This window comes from Vulpes vulpes, chromosome 14, assembly GCF_048418805.1.
Source record: "Vulpes vulpes isolate BD-2025 chromosome 14, VulVul3, whole genome shotgun sequence".
Classification (NCBI taxonomy): domain Eukaryota; kingdom Metazoa; phylum Chordata; class Mammalia; order Carnivora; family Canidae; genus Vulpes; species Vulpes vulpes.
The window spans coordinates 69,079,955-69,094,118 of NC_132793.1; the positions used below are offsets into that span (position 1 = coordinate 69,079,955).

General features: G+C 41.7%; 1 protein-coding gene across 1 annotated transcript in view; it reads right to left on the reverse strand.

Annotated features, from left to right (window-relative positions):
- RASA1 (RAS p21 protein activator 1) overlaps nucleotides 1-13,144 on the reverse strand; it is a 109,286-nt gene extending 96,142 nt beyond the window's left edge. The window contains exon 1 of the mRNA XM_072736858.1: nucleotides 12,405-13,144. Within this exon, the coding sequence (XP_072592959.1) occupies nucleotides 12,405-12,874 (470 nt within the window). The 5' untranslated portion in view covers nucleotides 12,875-13,144. The remainder of the gene's footprint in view (nucleotides 1-12,404) is intronic.
- Between the last annotated feature and the right edge of the window lie 1,020 nt (nucleotides 13,145-14,164).

Genomic DNA, 14,164 nt, shown 5'->3' on the forward strand with positions numbered 1-14,164 from the left:
CAAAATAAAAGCGGAATGGCTATATTAATATTAGACTTTTGAGCAAAGACAATTGCTAGAGAGAAAAGAAAACATAATACAATGATAAAGGATGGATCCAACAGGAATACATAACCATTCTAAATGGTACACACCTAACAAAATACACGAAGAACAGATAGAGAGCTGAAAGGAAAAACAGACAAATTTTGTTATCATTGGGAACTTCAAGACTTCCTTCTCAGAGACTCACAAAAACACTAAACAGAAAATCAGCCAAAACTTAAAAGTTCTAAAGTTCTAACACAATCAACCAAAAGGATCTAATTGACATACATAGAACATTTGACCAAAAAAAAGCCAAATACCTATTTTTTTTTTAAATCCATAGAACGAACACTCACCAAAACAGACCATATACTGGGCCACAGAAAAAGCATCAACAAATTGTAAAGTATTGAAATCATATGAGAATATTCTCTGACCATAATGGACTTGAATCAGAAATCAAGAAGTACAACTAGCGAATCTCAAAACACTTGGAAATTAAACAAAAAACTTCAAAACAACTCAATCATCAAAGAATAAGTCTCCAAGTAAAGTTAAAAAGAAACATAGAATTGAATAAAAATGAAAAGACAACACAGAAAAAACAACATCAAAAGACATGGGATATAACTAAAGCAGTGCCAAGGGGAAAAGTTATAACATTAAATGCTTACATTAGCAAAAAGTTCTCAAATCATTATCTTAAATTCCTACTTAAATTCCTTTCTAGTTTTCAAGAAACTAGAAAAATAGGAAAAAATAAACCGAAAATAATCAGAAGAGAAATAATAAAAATAAAAGTGAAAATCAACAAAACTGAAAACAAGAAAACTACAGGGAAAAAAATGAAACAAAAGATTAATCCTTTAAAAAAATTAATAAAATTGATAAATCTTTAGCAAGACTGGCAAAACAAAAAGAAAGGTACAAGTTACCAAGATCAGAGATAAAAAAAGAAAGTATCACTGAACATTTTACAGCCATTACAAGGGTAATTAGGAAATAATACAAACAAGTTTATGCCCCTAAATTAGAAGAAATGAATCAACTCTTCAATCAACCACATAAAGATCTTCCTCTATTTACCATAGGGCCACATGCAACTAACCCATTGTAAACTGAAAATATCACAAATCAAAAATGCATTTAATGTACCTGAACTACCAAATATCAGAGCTTAGCTTCACCTACATTAACCCTCCTCAGAAAACTTACCTTAGCCTACAGTTGGGCAAAATCATCTAATGCAAAGCCTATTTAAATAAAAAAAAAAAAAAGTGTTGACAATCTCATGTAATTTACTGAATACTGAGTGAAAAACAGAATGGTTCTAAGGATACAGAATCCTTTTAAGTGTTATACGTTGTGGTTGTTTACCCTTATGACTGCATGGTTGACTGGGAGCTATGATTTGCCATTGCCATCCAGCATCACAAGAGAGAATCTTACCACATATTGTTAGCCCAGGAGAAGATCATCATTCAAAATCCAAGTATGGTTTCTACTGAATGTGTCTCACTTTAACATCATCATAAAGTCAAAAAAATCTTAAGTCAGGGACTGTTTGTTCTACCAAGATTCAACTGAAATAAATAATACATAAATAATCCTACAACCACTAAACAATTAATTTGTAATTTTAATTCTCAAAAAGAAAATCTCAAGCTGAAATGTTTTCACTAGAGAATTCAACCAAATATTAAAGAATGTCAAAACTTCACAAATTTTTCCAAAGAACAGAAAAGGAGGGAATGTGTCCTACCTCAATCTGAGGCCAGTATTACCCAAATACTGAAACAAAACAAAAATATCACAAGAAAAATGCAGACTAGTTTCTCTAATGAACTCAGACACAAATTCTCAACAAATCAATAATCTAAATTCAGTAATATCTGAAAAACATTATATATCATAACCCCATAGGATTTATTCCACATATGCAAGTTTGGTTCAACATTAAAACAAAACAAAACCCCACATATCAACTAAAGAAAATAACTCTATCATATAAATTCACTAAGAATTTGACAAAATTTGACAAAATCCACCACCCATTTATAATAAAAACTCTCAGTAAATTAAAAAGACAGGTGATCTACCTTGATTTGATAGAGTATCTACTCAACTACGCACTCCCCCCACAAGAAAACATACACTTAATACCATATTTAATAGTGAAATACTAAATGTTTTCCACCTAAACAAGGAACAAAGCAAGGATATCTGCTCTTACCACTGTGAGTCGATACAGTACTAGTTCTAGCCACTGCAATAACACAAGAAATAAAAGGCAAAGAGATTATAGAGTATACTGTAAAAAGCCTCTAAAAACTAAAAGGTTAAAATTTTAGCAAGGTCAAAGAACACAGAATCAATGTAAAAAAAAAATCAATCGCATTTCTATGTATTGATAATGAACATTTGAAAACAGAGATAAAAAAATAATATTCACAAAATTTCTCCAAACAAAAAAAAAAAGTAAGTTTAAATTTAACAAGAGGCATACAATAGGAGTTGATATACATACTAAAAAATACAAAATGCTGATTAAAGAAATCAAAGACCTAACTAAATGAAGACCATGTCAATATAGTACAGATGTCAATTCTCCCCAAATTGATCTATAGGTTTAATGCAATTCCTATGAGAATCTCAGTAAAATTCGTGTAGATATGAGTAAGCTTGTTCAAAAATTTATATATGAAGACATAAGCCTTTGAATAACTCAAACCATATTGAAAAGTGAGAGGAACCACTCTATTTGGTATTATGGCTTATCTACATCTACATTGTTATAGTAACCAAGAGTGCAATATTAGCAGATGAAAACATATAAACCGGGATCCCTGGGTGGCGCAGCGGTTTGGCGCCTGCCTTTGGCCCAGGGTGCGATCCTGGAGACCCGGGATCGAATCCCACGTCGGGTTCCCGGTGCATGAAGCCTGCTTTCTCCCTCTGCCTGTGTCTCTGCCCCTCTCTCTCTCTCTCTCTCTCTCTCTCTCTCTATCATAAATAAATAAAAATTAAGAAAAAAACATATAAACCAACAGAACTCAATAGAGAACCCAGAAGTAAACCTACACATATATGCCCAATTGATTTTTTATAAAATTGCAAAAGCAGTTCAAAAGAGGAAAGATACTTACCTTTTCAACAAATGGGGCTAGAGCAATTGGATAGCCATAGGTAAAAATATGAACTTCAATTTAAATGTATCTTTTATAAAAATAAAATCAAAATAAACTATGGACTTATCTGCAAACCATTAAAATATAAAACTTTCATAAAGCTATCATAATAGAAAATTTTGGAGACCAATGCTAGATAAAGAGTTCTTAGACTTGGCTCCAAAAACACAACCAAAAAAAAAGTAACATTAATAAATTAAGCCTCAACAAAATTAAAAACTTTTGCTCTCAGAAATACCCCATTAAAAGGAAAAAGCGATAAGCTACAGAATGAGAGTATTTGCAGATAGCAGACAAAAGAGTAATATTTGGAATTCTCAAAACTCAACAATAAAACAATCCTATTGGAAAATGCACAAAAGACAAGAACAAACATTTTACCAAAGAGAATATACAGATAGCAAATTAGCATATGAAAAGATCTTCAACACCACTAGCCATTAGGGAAATATACATTAAAACCACAATAAGATCAGTAGACACCAAGAGAATAGCTTAAAGAAACACTTATGACAGTATCAAATGCTCGTGAGAATACAGAATCTGGACCACTCATGTTACTGGTGAGAATGTAAAAGCATCCAGCCAATCTAAAAATAGATTGGCAGTTTCTTCTATAACTGAACAGATAATTACCACACAATCCAACAACTGCACTCTTGGACATTTAACTGACAAAAATGAAAACTTATGTTTACAAAAAACAAACAGGAATATTCATAGCTTTTTTTTCCTAATAGTCAAAACTGGAAATAATCCAAATTGTTCTCCAATGGTGAATGGCTAAAATGTTATACAGCCACACCATGAAATACTCAGCAAATGTAAAGGAACAAAGTATTGACACATGCAAGGACCTGGATGAATCTTGAGGAATTATGTTGGGTTACAAAATGCTAACCCCAAAAGGTTACATACTTTATGATTCCATCTGTACATCATGGGGTCTTGTTGTTTGTTTTTGTAAAACTTTTTTTGAAATGACAAAACGAAAAACAGGTTAGTGGTTGCCAGGAGTTAGAGATAAATGGAGAGGTGAAAGAAGGGCAGCACAAGGAATCCTTGTGGTGATGAAACTGTTCTGTGTCTTTACTGTAGTGATGATTACACAATGTGATAAAACTGCATAGAACTAAAACCACATTGAACACATAGACACACACAACTGTATGCAGAACCAGTGAAATCTGAAGATGTAAATTAAATCAATGTTAATTTCTTGTTGCCATACCAGATGTTGCCACTGAGGAAAAAAAATGGGTGAAGGACACATACTTTGTATTATTCCTTACAACTAAATTTTAATCTACAATTACCTCAAAATAAAATTTAATTTAAAAATCTGAGAGATAAATCAATATCTAGGTAGGTGGGTAGACACGGATGGAGGAGAATGGAGGAGATGATACGGTGCTTTATATAAGTGTCTTAGCTGTGAACCCAGTCTAATAGGTTATACCTATAAAGAAGAGTTAAAAGAGTTAAGAATCTCTAGGTCTTTCCCTTAAGCTTCAGACAGATATGTAAGAGAAGGGGAATTTTAAAAGTAACACTGAGAGAGCTTCCAGTTGGTGAACACATAGAGGTGGGAGAGTGGCTAGAAGAGTAGCATCCCTAGACAGGGCATGGAAGCTCTGTATCCTTCTCCACATACCTTGTCCAATGCCTTGCCTTCCATTGTTGTTTCTGAGTTCTATCTTTTGTATTAAGCTGATAATCTAGCTTGATAAAACCTTGATGAGGTGTTTATCTTACTTATCCAGACAAAATAATAATAAAAAATACATACACACACACACACACACACACACACACAACACACAAGTAACACTGAATATTACAAGGAACACAGAGTGAATACAGAAATTTTGCTGAAGTAATGTCTCCCCCACAGGATTTCCCATGGGTACCATCATGGTCATATATAGGACCTTTTCAAGCTATACTACTCAAACATGCATTTAAATAATTTTTCCATCTTTCAACACACGTATAGCCAAAAAAGGAGAAATAAACCACTAACATATAAGGAAAGAAGGTAAAGTACATGGAAAGTTTTTCTTTCCTACAGTGGAAGATAGGAAATATAAACATGAGGACCCTGTTTCTCAAGTAGTAAATGTGCATCTGACCTGCATCAGAATCAGCCAAAGCCATTGTTAAAGAGACGGGGTTACTCAGAGTGTCAGTCAGCTCGGACTGTCATAACAAAAACCATACTGGATTGCTGAAACCACAGAAATTTATTTTCTCACAGTTCTGGAGGCCCAGTCTAAGATTAAAGGGCCAGCAGAGGTACTTTTTAATGAGGCCAGTCTACTGGGCTTCAAATGGCCACCTTCTCACTGGGGGTTCACATGGACTTTTCTCTGTGCACGTGCACTTCTGTGTCTCTCCCTCTTCTTATGAGGTCCAGTAGGATTATGGACCCACCCTTATGACCTCATTTAATTTTAATCACCTCTTTAAAGACCCTATACATATTCAGCCACACTGGGACTTGGGGTTCAACCTATGAGTTTTAGGGGAACAAAATTCAATCCGTAATACCCAGTGGCTGGCCAGCCCGGAAGTATATTCTATGAGTGAACATAATATGTGTGTATTATACTTAATGGAAGGGGACGAGGCAAAGGAAAAAGTATAGTATTGGCATCAGAATTCCAATTCTATCACTTAGTTTTCCCAGCAATAAAAATGAGGAGAGTATCTGACTGCAGACCTTTGAGAATTAAAATAATCTCTGTAAAGTGCCTAGCATATATGGTAAAGGATTAGTCAATCCTAGGCCTCTGCCTTTCATCCTCTACCCTCCACCCCCCAGCCCCGGCCAAATTAACTATAAATATTACTCAAATCTAAACATATCTAAAAAGTAACGGGAACTGGGTAGCCCCAGTGGCCCAGCAGTCTAGCGCCACCTGGAGCCCAGGGCGTGATCCTGGAGACCCGGGATCGAGTCCCACACGGGGCTCCCTGCATGAAGCCTGTTTTTTCCTCTGCCTGTGTCTCTGCCTCTCTCTCTCTCTCTCTCTCTGCCTCTCATGAATAAATAAATAAAATCTTTAAAAAAAAAATTACGGGAACTAGATTCTGTCCCAGTTCTACCACTACCTATGTACCTTAGCCAGACTACTCTACTTCTGCATCTAGGCAGTCTCCCAGGTGGCTTCTGCGTCTGGGCAATGAGGGTTTCCTTCATCACTAAAATACTATGTATCTATGCATACTACTTTTATGATTACAATATCAAACACCAATACTATGAAAATTAATCAAACTTCCTATAAAACTCCAGTAAAAGAGGATTACAGTATGAAATTTCGATTTATTCTTTCAAATACTTTCATTCTTTTAAACTCTTCCACACTATCCTCCAGTTTGAAAAATGTTATCTGTACAATATACCTGTAAGATTAATTTTACCATCTTCTCTATCATTAATGCTTCATCTTCCAAGTGGACTGTATATTCTTTTCTATTTCTGTTCCCCCAAATGTTCACTGTTTCACTCATAAAAATCAGTTAATCACTGAAATGCCGAAAATCATACACCAAATCCCATTGAAATATGATCAGACATATGGAGAAGTTATCAGTAAATTGTATCTGACAACTGTTTTTAATTTAGCTCATGACTGAAATGGGTTGCAGGTGATTTCAAGATGCTACACCTACCACCCATACACTGCACATTCAAACACTGAGCCATAACCAGCATCAATACTCCATAACTGTGATTTAAAATTAAGATAATGGTGGTCAGAAGCAAAATCTATTGTGAGGATATCTGATTCGTTTAATAAACAATTTACCGTGTTAAAGCCTAAGACAAGAACTTGTAGGGAAGCCTAGGTGGCTCAGCGGTTTAGTGCCTGCCTTCGGCATAGGGCGTGACCCCGGGGTCCTGGGATCGAGTCCCACGTTGGGCTCCCTGCATGGAGCCTGCTTCTCCCTCTGCCTGTGTCTCTGCCTCTCTCTCTCTCTCCCCGTGTCTCTGATGAATAAATTTAAAAAATTAATAAAATCTTTAAAAAAAAAAAAAAGAACTTGTAAGTACTTGCCCTTTCTCGCACCTCATCCCTCACCACTCCTATCCTAGTATTATTATCTGGTATTACATGTATATGAATAACACACGAGGTAGGTTGTTAACTTTGGTCCCCTCAACAAACCTCATCTCCCAGTCTTTGTATAGTCCCCACCCACACTAAATCCAAACTGGTTATGTTATTAGCACTGACTATTAGAACATTAGCAAACATAAGAATGCAGACGCCTGATAAGTGTTGGCCCAGTGAAGCTTGTCCTCTTGAAATGCTCCCTCCCTCATGAAACCCAGCTTCCATGCTGTGGAGAAGCTCAATCGAATTAAGTGGGGGAGGCTACCTGCACCGGGTAAAGGGAGAAAGGGGGAGAGAGGCAGTCATATTCCCAGCTATCCACCAGCTGGTCCAGCCATCCCAGCTGATGCATCAGATTTATGAATTAAGAAGCCACCTTGGATGTTATAGCCAACAGAAGACATATGGAGCAGTCCCCATCAAGCCTAGCTCAACCTTCAGAATTAAGCGCAAATAAACGCTGGTTTAGTTATAAGTAAACAACACATGTAGGCCAATTAGAACAGTTCTTGGTAGGCAGTAAGCAATCAAGAAATATCAGGAATAATGACAGTTATTGTTAATTATTATGTCTCACCCACACCAAGGTACATTCTGGGTTTTAGAGCTGCCATTCTCTCATTTCCCTTATGGCCAGTAAAGAGACAGGGGTAAAGCAACCAGAAAGGCCTACATTTTGCTTTCCCTTTCTTCTTCCTAATTTACAGCTATCATTTTTCTTCTTTTTCCAGCTCCACACACAGTGAGGAGCCCAACACAGGGCTCCAATTCAGACCATGAGATCAAGACCTGAGCCAAGATCAAGAGTCAGACACTTAAATCACTGAACCACCCAGGTACTCCTGTGCTTTTACTTTTTATCTCTACCAATCATGTTTGCCTGGTTTCCCCAGAGTACCTAATCAATGATCCAAACCAATTCTAGCCTTTGGGTGTGCTCTGTATTCTCAGAGACTACAGGCATCTCCTTCAACCTCCTTCCAGATCACAGGTAAATAATTAAGGAGTTCAGTAGGACAAACCCTACATTCAGGGTCAAAAGTTTATACTACTTTAACTTGTAATTCTTTTTCACATGATAGAATCATTAGACAAAGGGCGTGGGGACCAATAAGGTCTTGTTTAGAAAATAAGCAGCAGGGATAACATACTTGATACTTTTCCTCAAAGACTTACTGATCCTAATTGCCTAAATTTTGTATTATTTTAAAGCCCATGACCCTTTGTTCATACTTCATTCATGATGTTTATCTTAATCTAGCTTGAATTATAGAAGTTGGTTGACTTAACTGCCTACTAGATCTGTAACTGCCCCGGAAAAGAGACTTGAGAAAATGGGCATCTTACTCATTTTTTTATCCCTTATATCGAGCACCTACTATACTGCTCTACAATGCATACAAGTATGGTTTTTAAAAAAAAAAAAAAAAAAATCTGGGTCCTGGTCAGCAACCACTCTGTACATCACTAATCTTTGCAATCCTCACCCCCCATGTTTATTAAGAAATAATGACTCACCCATAGTTATAATGCAATTAGTAACAAAGCTAATGAACGCTACATGTCCTAACATTCACCTCTAATAATTATTTGGCTTAATTAAGAATGATTTTATTTTTGTAGAGATAGTCACATGTTTCTTAAGGAAAAGAAAGGTATCCTGTACATTATTTATTTCCTTTTCCTTCAAGTTTCAGGCTTGAGAAGCCTTCATCTTAGGTCCAGGGTATGATCTAACCTGCCAGGCAGATAATATCAAAAGGCAAATGAAGCCTAGTGAAGACTGCAGCAAACTAGAGCTCAGAACTCACCTAAAAGGGGCAACACTACTCAGCTCTAGCAATCCACAAACAGGAACAGCAACCAGGTAGAGCCAAATCTTGTGATTTTGCAAGTGATGCTAGAAAGTGAGACTTCTTAAACGTGAAGTCTTCCTATTTTTAAATGGTGGCAACTAATTACTCAATGTTCCAAATACACCAAGAGAAAGCAATATATATCTGTGGGTTGGATTCAGTCCAAGGGCATCCTGCTACTGCAGGCTCATAATTTAAAATCTCTACATATAATTGAAGGTGGATTAAGGGGAAAACACTCCTTTTACCATCACCCTCACTTCTAAAGCAAAGAGAAAAAATAACCAGGAGCACTAAAAGCAAGTAAGTTCATAAAATTAGAAAGTGACCCGTGACAAACTCCTTTAACTTTTCTCTCTCTTGAAAAAGCAATCTGTGGGAATTTTAGATACAGAAACTTCTACAGCATAAAAATACATAGGAAGAATGTTATGCTTTTTAAATTTTCCTCAAAACTTGTAAAAGGAAAATATTCAAATAAATAGTTAAAACTATTAAACTTTTCTGTCCTTAACCAAACTAATGAAAACCCTCGGTAATAAACATGAGACAATGACTCACCATGCACACAGAAAAACAAGATACAAAATACTAATGGCAGTAAGGTATTTGCATTTGTCCATCCATATATCGTCATTTAACGGCTCTTGTGACCAACAGCACCAAACTAGCTGGACACAGGGTTGAACTCCATGTGCAAGGAAACCTTACTCTAACAAACCACTGTGGACTCAAACCTGTGACCTGAACCCCTTAATATCATGCTATGCAATAACTAAGGTGACCACTCACTAGTAAACAAATATTCACTTAGTCCAAGAACATTTATTTCTTCAGTACCTTACAGAAGATTTGGCATTAGTTAACCAAATCATTAAAGCCCTTTAAAAATATGCATTCATAGAAAAGATCTGAACTTCATCTCTAAACCTACTTAACCTGATGGAAACCTTTATGAAGTCATAATTTTTAATATAACTAACCATGGTAGCTAGACCTCTGTAGTACGAACCACTGCCTAAAGTAACTATCAGTGAGGGAGTTCCCTGTACCAATAGAATTAGTAGGCAATTTAATGGCAATAAAATATTACTGTTACTTTGGGATACTATTTACTGAACACTTACTATGTGCCAAGCACTGTGCTGACTGAATATTTAAGGGTTCTCATTAAACCTTAAAAACGATGGTATGACGGAGGTACCATTATTATCCCCATTCTACAGATGGGGAAACTGACCTTTCCAAGATCACACAGCTATAAGTGGTAGAGTCAGGATTCCAAGCCAAATCTTGTCTAACTTCAGAATTTGCACACTTAAACACTACACTGTATTGCCTCCAGTGACTATGGTTTGATATCTAAGATAAAGAAAAGAGGGTAATTTGTACTCCTCACTGACAAATTTAAAAAACATACTTGAAATGGAGGATACTTTTCAGAACATTTACGATTCTCATATATACAGTCATGCAAGTATTATTTTTATTCCCAAATATATATTAATGATGATGGAAACCTCACACAATAGACTTCTAAATTTTTTTCCAAATACTCCTTCATGTTTATCCCGAAAAATCTAATGGGAACACTCTATTTTCTGCCAAGTTTTGCTGTGAACCTAAAACTGTTCCACAAAATCACTTCTTTTTAAAAAAAATTTATAACTGCAATATACAAACATGCCTAATATAACTCAGTTACGAACACTGGCAAAAGACTGCCTTCTTTCACTATGAAAAGTTGCACTTTATTATAACCCTAGTGCTGAGCATGGAGTGATGTAGTGAGCACTTAAATATTTACTGATTCTTTCAAAAAGGCTTGAAGGTGTGTAAACAGTGCTGTAAAATTCAAATTTTTCACACTTCCAGAACACCTTCAGAGGTCTATAAAACAAACACATAACATGGTAAGTTGGAATAAAGTTAGACAAAAAAATTAAACTCTTACTGAGCAGTATACCACGGCTGACACAAATCAGGCTACTTTTACCTTTCCCCCTTAAGTATCAAAAGATGTAGCCCTAAGTTAAGAACGGATTATCACAGAATCTTTTTCTAATCATTTTCTAAGTCCTTTCTAAATCCTCCAAAGCTTATCCAAAACAAACAAACAAATAGTTTCAATTGTTCAGAGTGAATGTCATCATATGAACCAAATATTTTTTCCTCTGATACACCAAGGCTGTCGAAATTCTAAAGGTCAGATAATAACTGACTGACGTGAAGGATCCGTAAGAACGGTTTTGCCATCTATTACCCCTTCCCAGTAACACTCTCCTCTCATCAAGGCCCACCTTTACAAACACACACCTATGTTCACTTATGGAGGGAACAAGGGGAAGGTACTCACCGTGTGAAAAGAGCCATTTGCCCTAAATGTTCTGCAATATACCGTCGAAACTGATTGTCAAATGGAACACTGCACTGGCCACCAACAAAGTACTGAAGTATCGACAATTTTACTTGAGCACTGTGCTTACAAAGTCTCAACTATAAAAAGATCAGGCTGTTACCAATAAATGGGAATTTCACGGCCTAGGTTACAGACACCGTAAGAGGAGAGAGACCCTTCACCGCACCTGTAATTCGCACAACTCCTTTCCTTTCTCGCCGACTCACATCTTCAGGAGAGACCCGAAGACTTTTCTGCATCGCTCTGCCTCCGAAAGGTCGGGGATGCACAGCACCACAAAGACAAAGCCTTCCGACCGGTGCATGTTTAAAATGGTCATCAACACAATACCCCTTCGAGTACCTGCATACCCAAAGCCTTATGACTAACGATAACCTGACTTCAGCAGGGAATGCACGCACAGGCTCGGAGAGACTCCACGGCCCGGGCAGCTGCAAGCTCAGCTGAGCCCCGGGGACGCAACCTCCACTTGGAAAAGGCAGCACCGTATCCGGTTCCCGATGGATACACATGCCCCCCTCCCCCGCCCCCCTCCAAGCTTTCCTATCTCAAAAACTTCACTTCTTCCCAGGGTCTATCTAACCGGAAAGATGCAAAAGACGCCGACGGGAGCGTGCATGCCCTCAGGGAAGAGGAGCGATCCAATCAAGTCCCGACGCACGCCAACCCCGAAGGCTCCAAACTTTTTCACCAACGGATCGCAACTGCAAGAAAAGCAGCAGGTCCCAGGGGTTCCCACTCGTGCCCAGGAGCCGGCGTCCCCGGGCCCGGGCCGGCTGCGTGCACTTACTGGTTAGTCGGAGGCGCGGTCAGGGGGATGGCCACCTCTTCCTCCTCGTATTCGGGTCCGTCCAGGGAGTCCCCTTCGTCCACGGTTCCCAGGCCGGCGGCGCCCAGGGCCGGCAGCTGAGGCGGCGGCGGCAGCGGGGGGAAGGCGCCGCCCGCCCCGAAGGTGTCCGCAGCCAGCGAAGCGGTGCCCTTGGCGAGGGCCGGCTCTCCCCCGGCCCCGGCGGCCCCGGCGGCCGCCCCTCCCCCTGACAGTCCGGCTCCCCCCACGGCTCCCGCCCCCGGCCCGGCGCCCAGCGCGGCCCCGCCGGCCTCCGGCAGCCCGGAGCAGGCGACGGCTGGCACGGGCAGCGCGCCGGGCATCCTCACCCTGCACGCCGCCGGGCAGGCGCTCGAGCCCGCGGCCGCGCCGCCCCCCGCCGCCCCGGCCGCCACCGGGCCGCCCTCCTCGCTGCCGCCCTCGGCCGCCATCATGTTGAAGCCCGCTCCGCTCTCCGCTCTACGCTCGCCCGGGAGCCCCGGGGGCCAGCAGGCCCGGGCTCCCAGCCGCCCCACCCGGGCGCGTCCCCCTGGCGGCTCCCCGGGCGGAGGAAACGGCAACAAAAGGACCGAGCCCGCCGCCGCGCCCCCTCCTCGGGCCACAGCCCAGGCTCCGGGGCGGCCCGGGTTACGGGAAGCCGAGTGGGCAAAAAACCTACCGCCGGCACCAACGCCAACCCGCACCTTCAGCCTGCACACCCACACTCACACACATGCACGCTAGTGAGAAACTTCCTGGCCGCGCGAGAGAGGAAGGGAAGCACAGAGGAAGCGGCTGGCGCGGCTGCCGCCCGCTCGGCCGCCGCCGCCGCTTCACCACCCCAGTTCCGGCCACCCCCACCGCAGCCACCGCCGGTGCCGCTGCTGGGGCCCGGGCCGCGGCGGCCGCTGCATCCTCCGCGGGGCTGGAGGCGGGAGGGGTGGGGAGAGGAAAGGAGAGGCGAGAGGAGAGGAAGGGGGCGGGGGGCGGGGAAGCGGGCCGAGCGGCTGCCGACCTGGAGCGCTCGCGGAAACCGACTAGAGAGAGAGGGAGAGAGAGAGAGAGAAAGGAAGGCGGGGCGCCGGGGGAGGAGCCAGCCGCGGGAGGAAGGGCGGGGAGCAGGGCCGGGGCGGCTTGTGCGCAGGCGCGGCCCTGGCGCGGGGGCGAGCGCGCTGCTGGGCCCGAGGGAAGGAAGCGGCGGGGGCGCGCGGTGCGGGGGACCGGCCGCGGGGGGGCGCCCGCCCGCCCCGCCCCTCCCGCCCCCCCCTGGCCCCCCCGCCCCGGGTCAGTGTGCGCCGCCGAGGGGCGGACGGAGGGCTGGGGGGCCCGGCTCCGCGAACGCGGCGGGGACGCTGCAGGGGAAGGGGAAGCGCCGAGGAAGACGGAAAGGAAGATGCCGCGGAGCCGGGGCCCTGCTTCCTGCTGGTAGAAAATAACGCCCTTAGGAAGCGGCGCAGAAAGAAGCGGGGCTGTCGGGGCCGGGGTCGAGGTCGAGGGGGATTGCAGGGCTATTGATTTGTTTGATTTTCGTCGCATACTAGAAATCACTATATGACTATTTTATTTTTAAGGTTTTATTTATTCACTCATGAGAGACAGCGGGAGACACAGGCAGAGGGAGCAGCAGGCTCCACGCAGGGAGCCCGATGCAGGACTCGATCCCGCGACCCCGGGGTCACGCCCTGGGCCGAAGGCGGCGCTAAACCGCTGAGCCACCTGGGGATCCCCCACTCCGTATTAAAAAA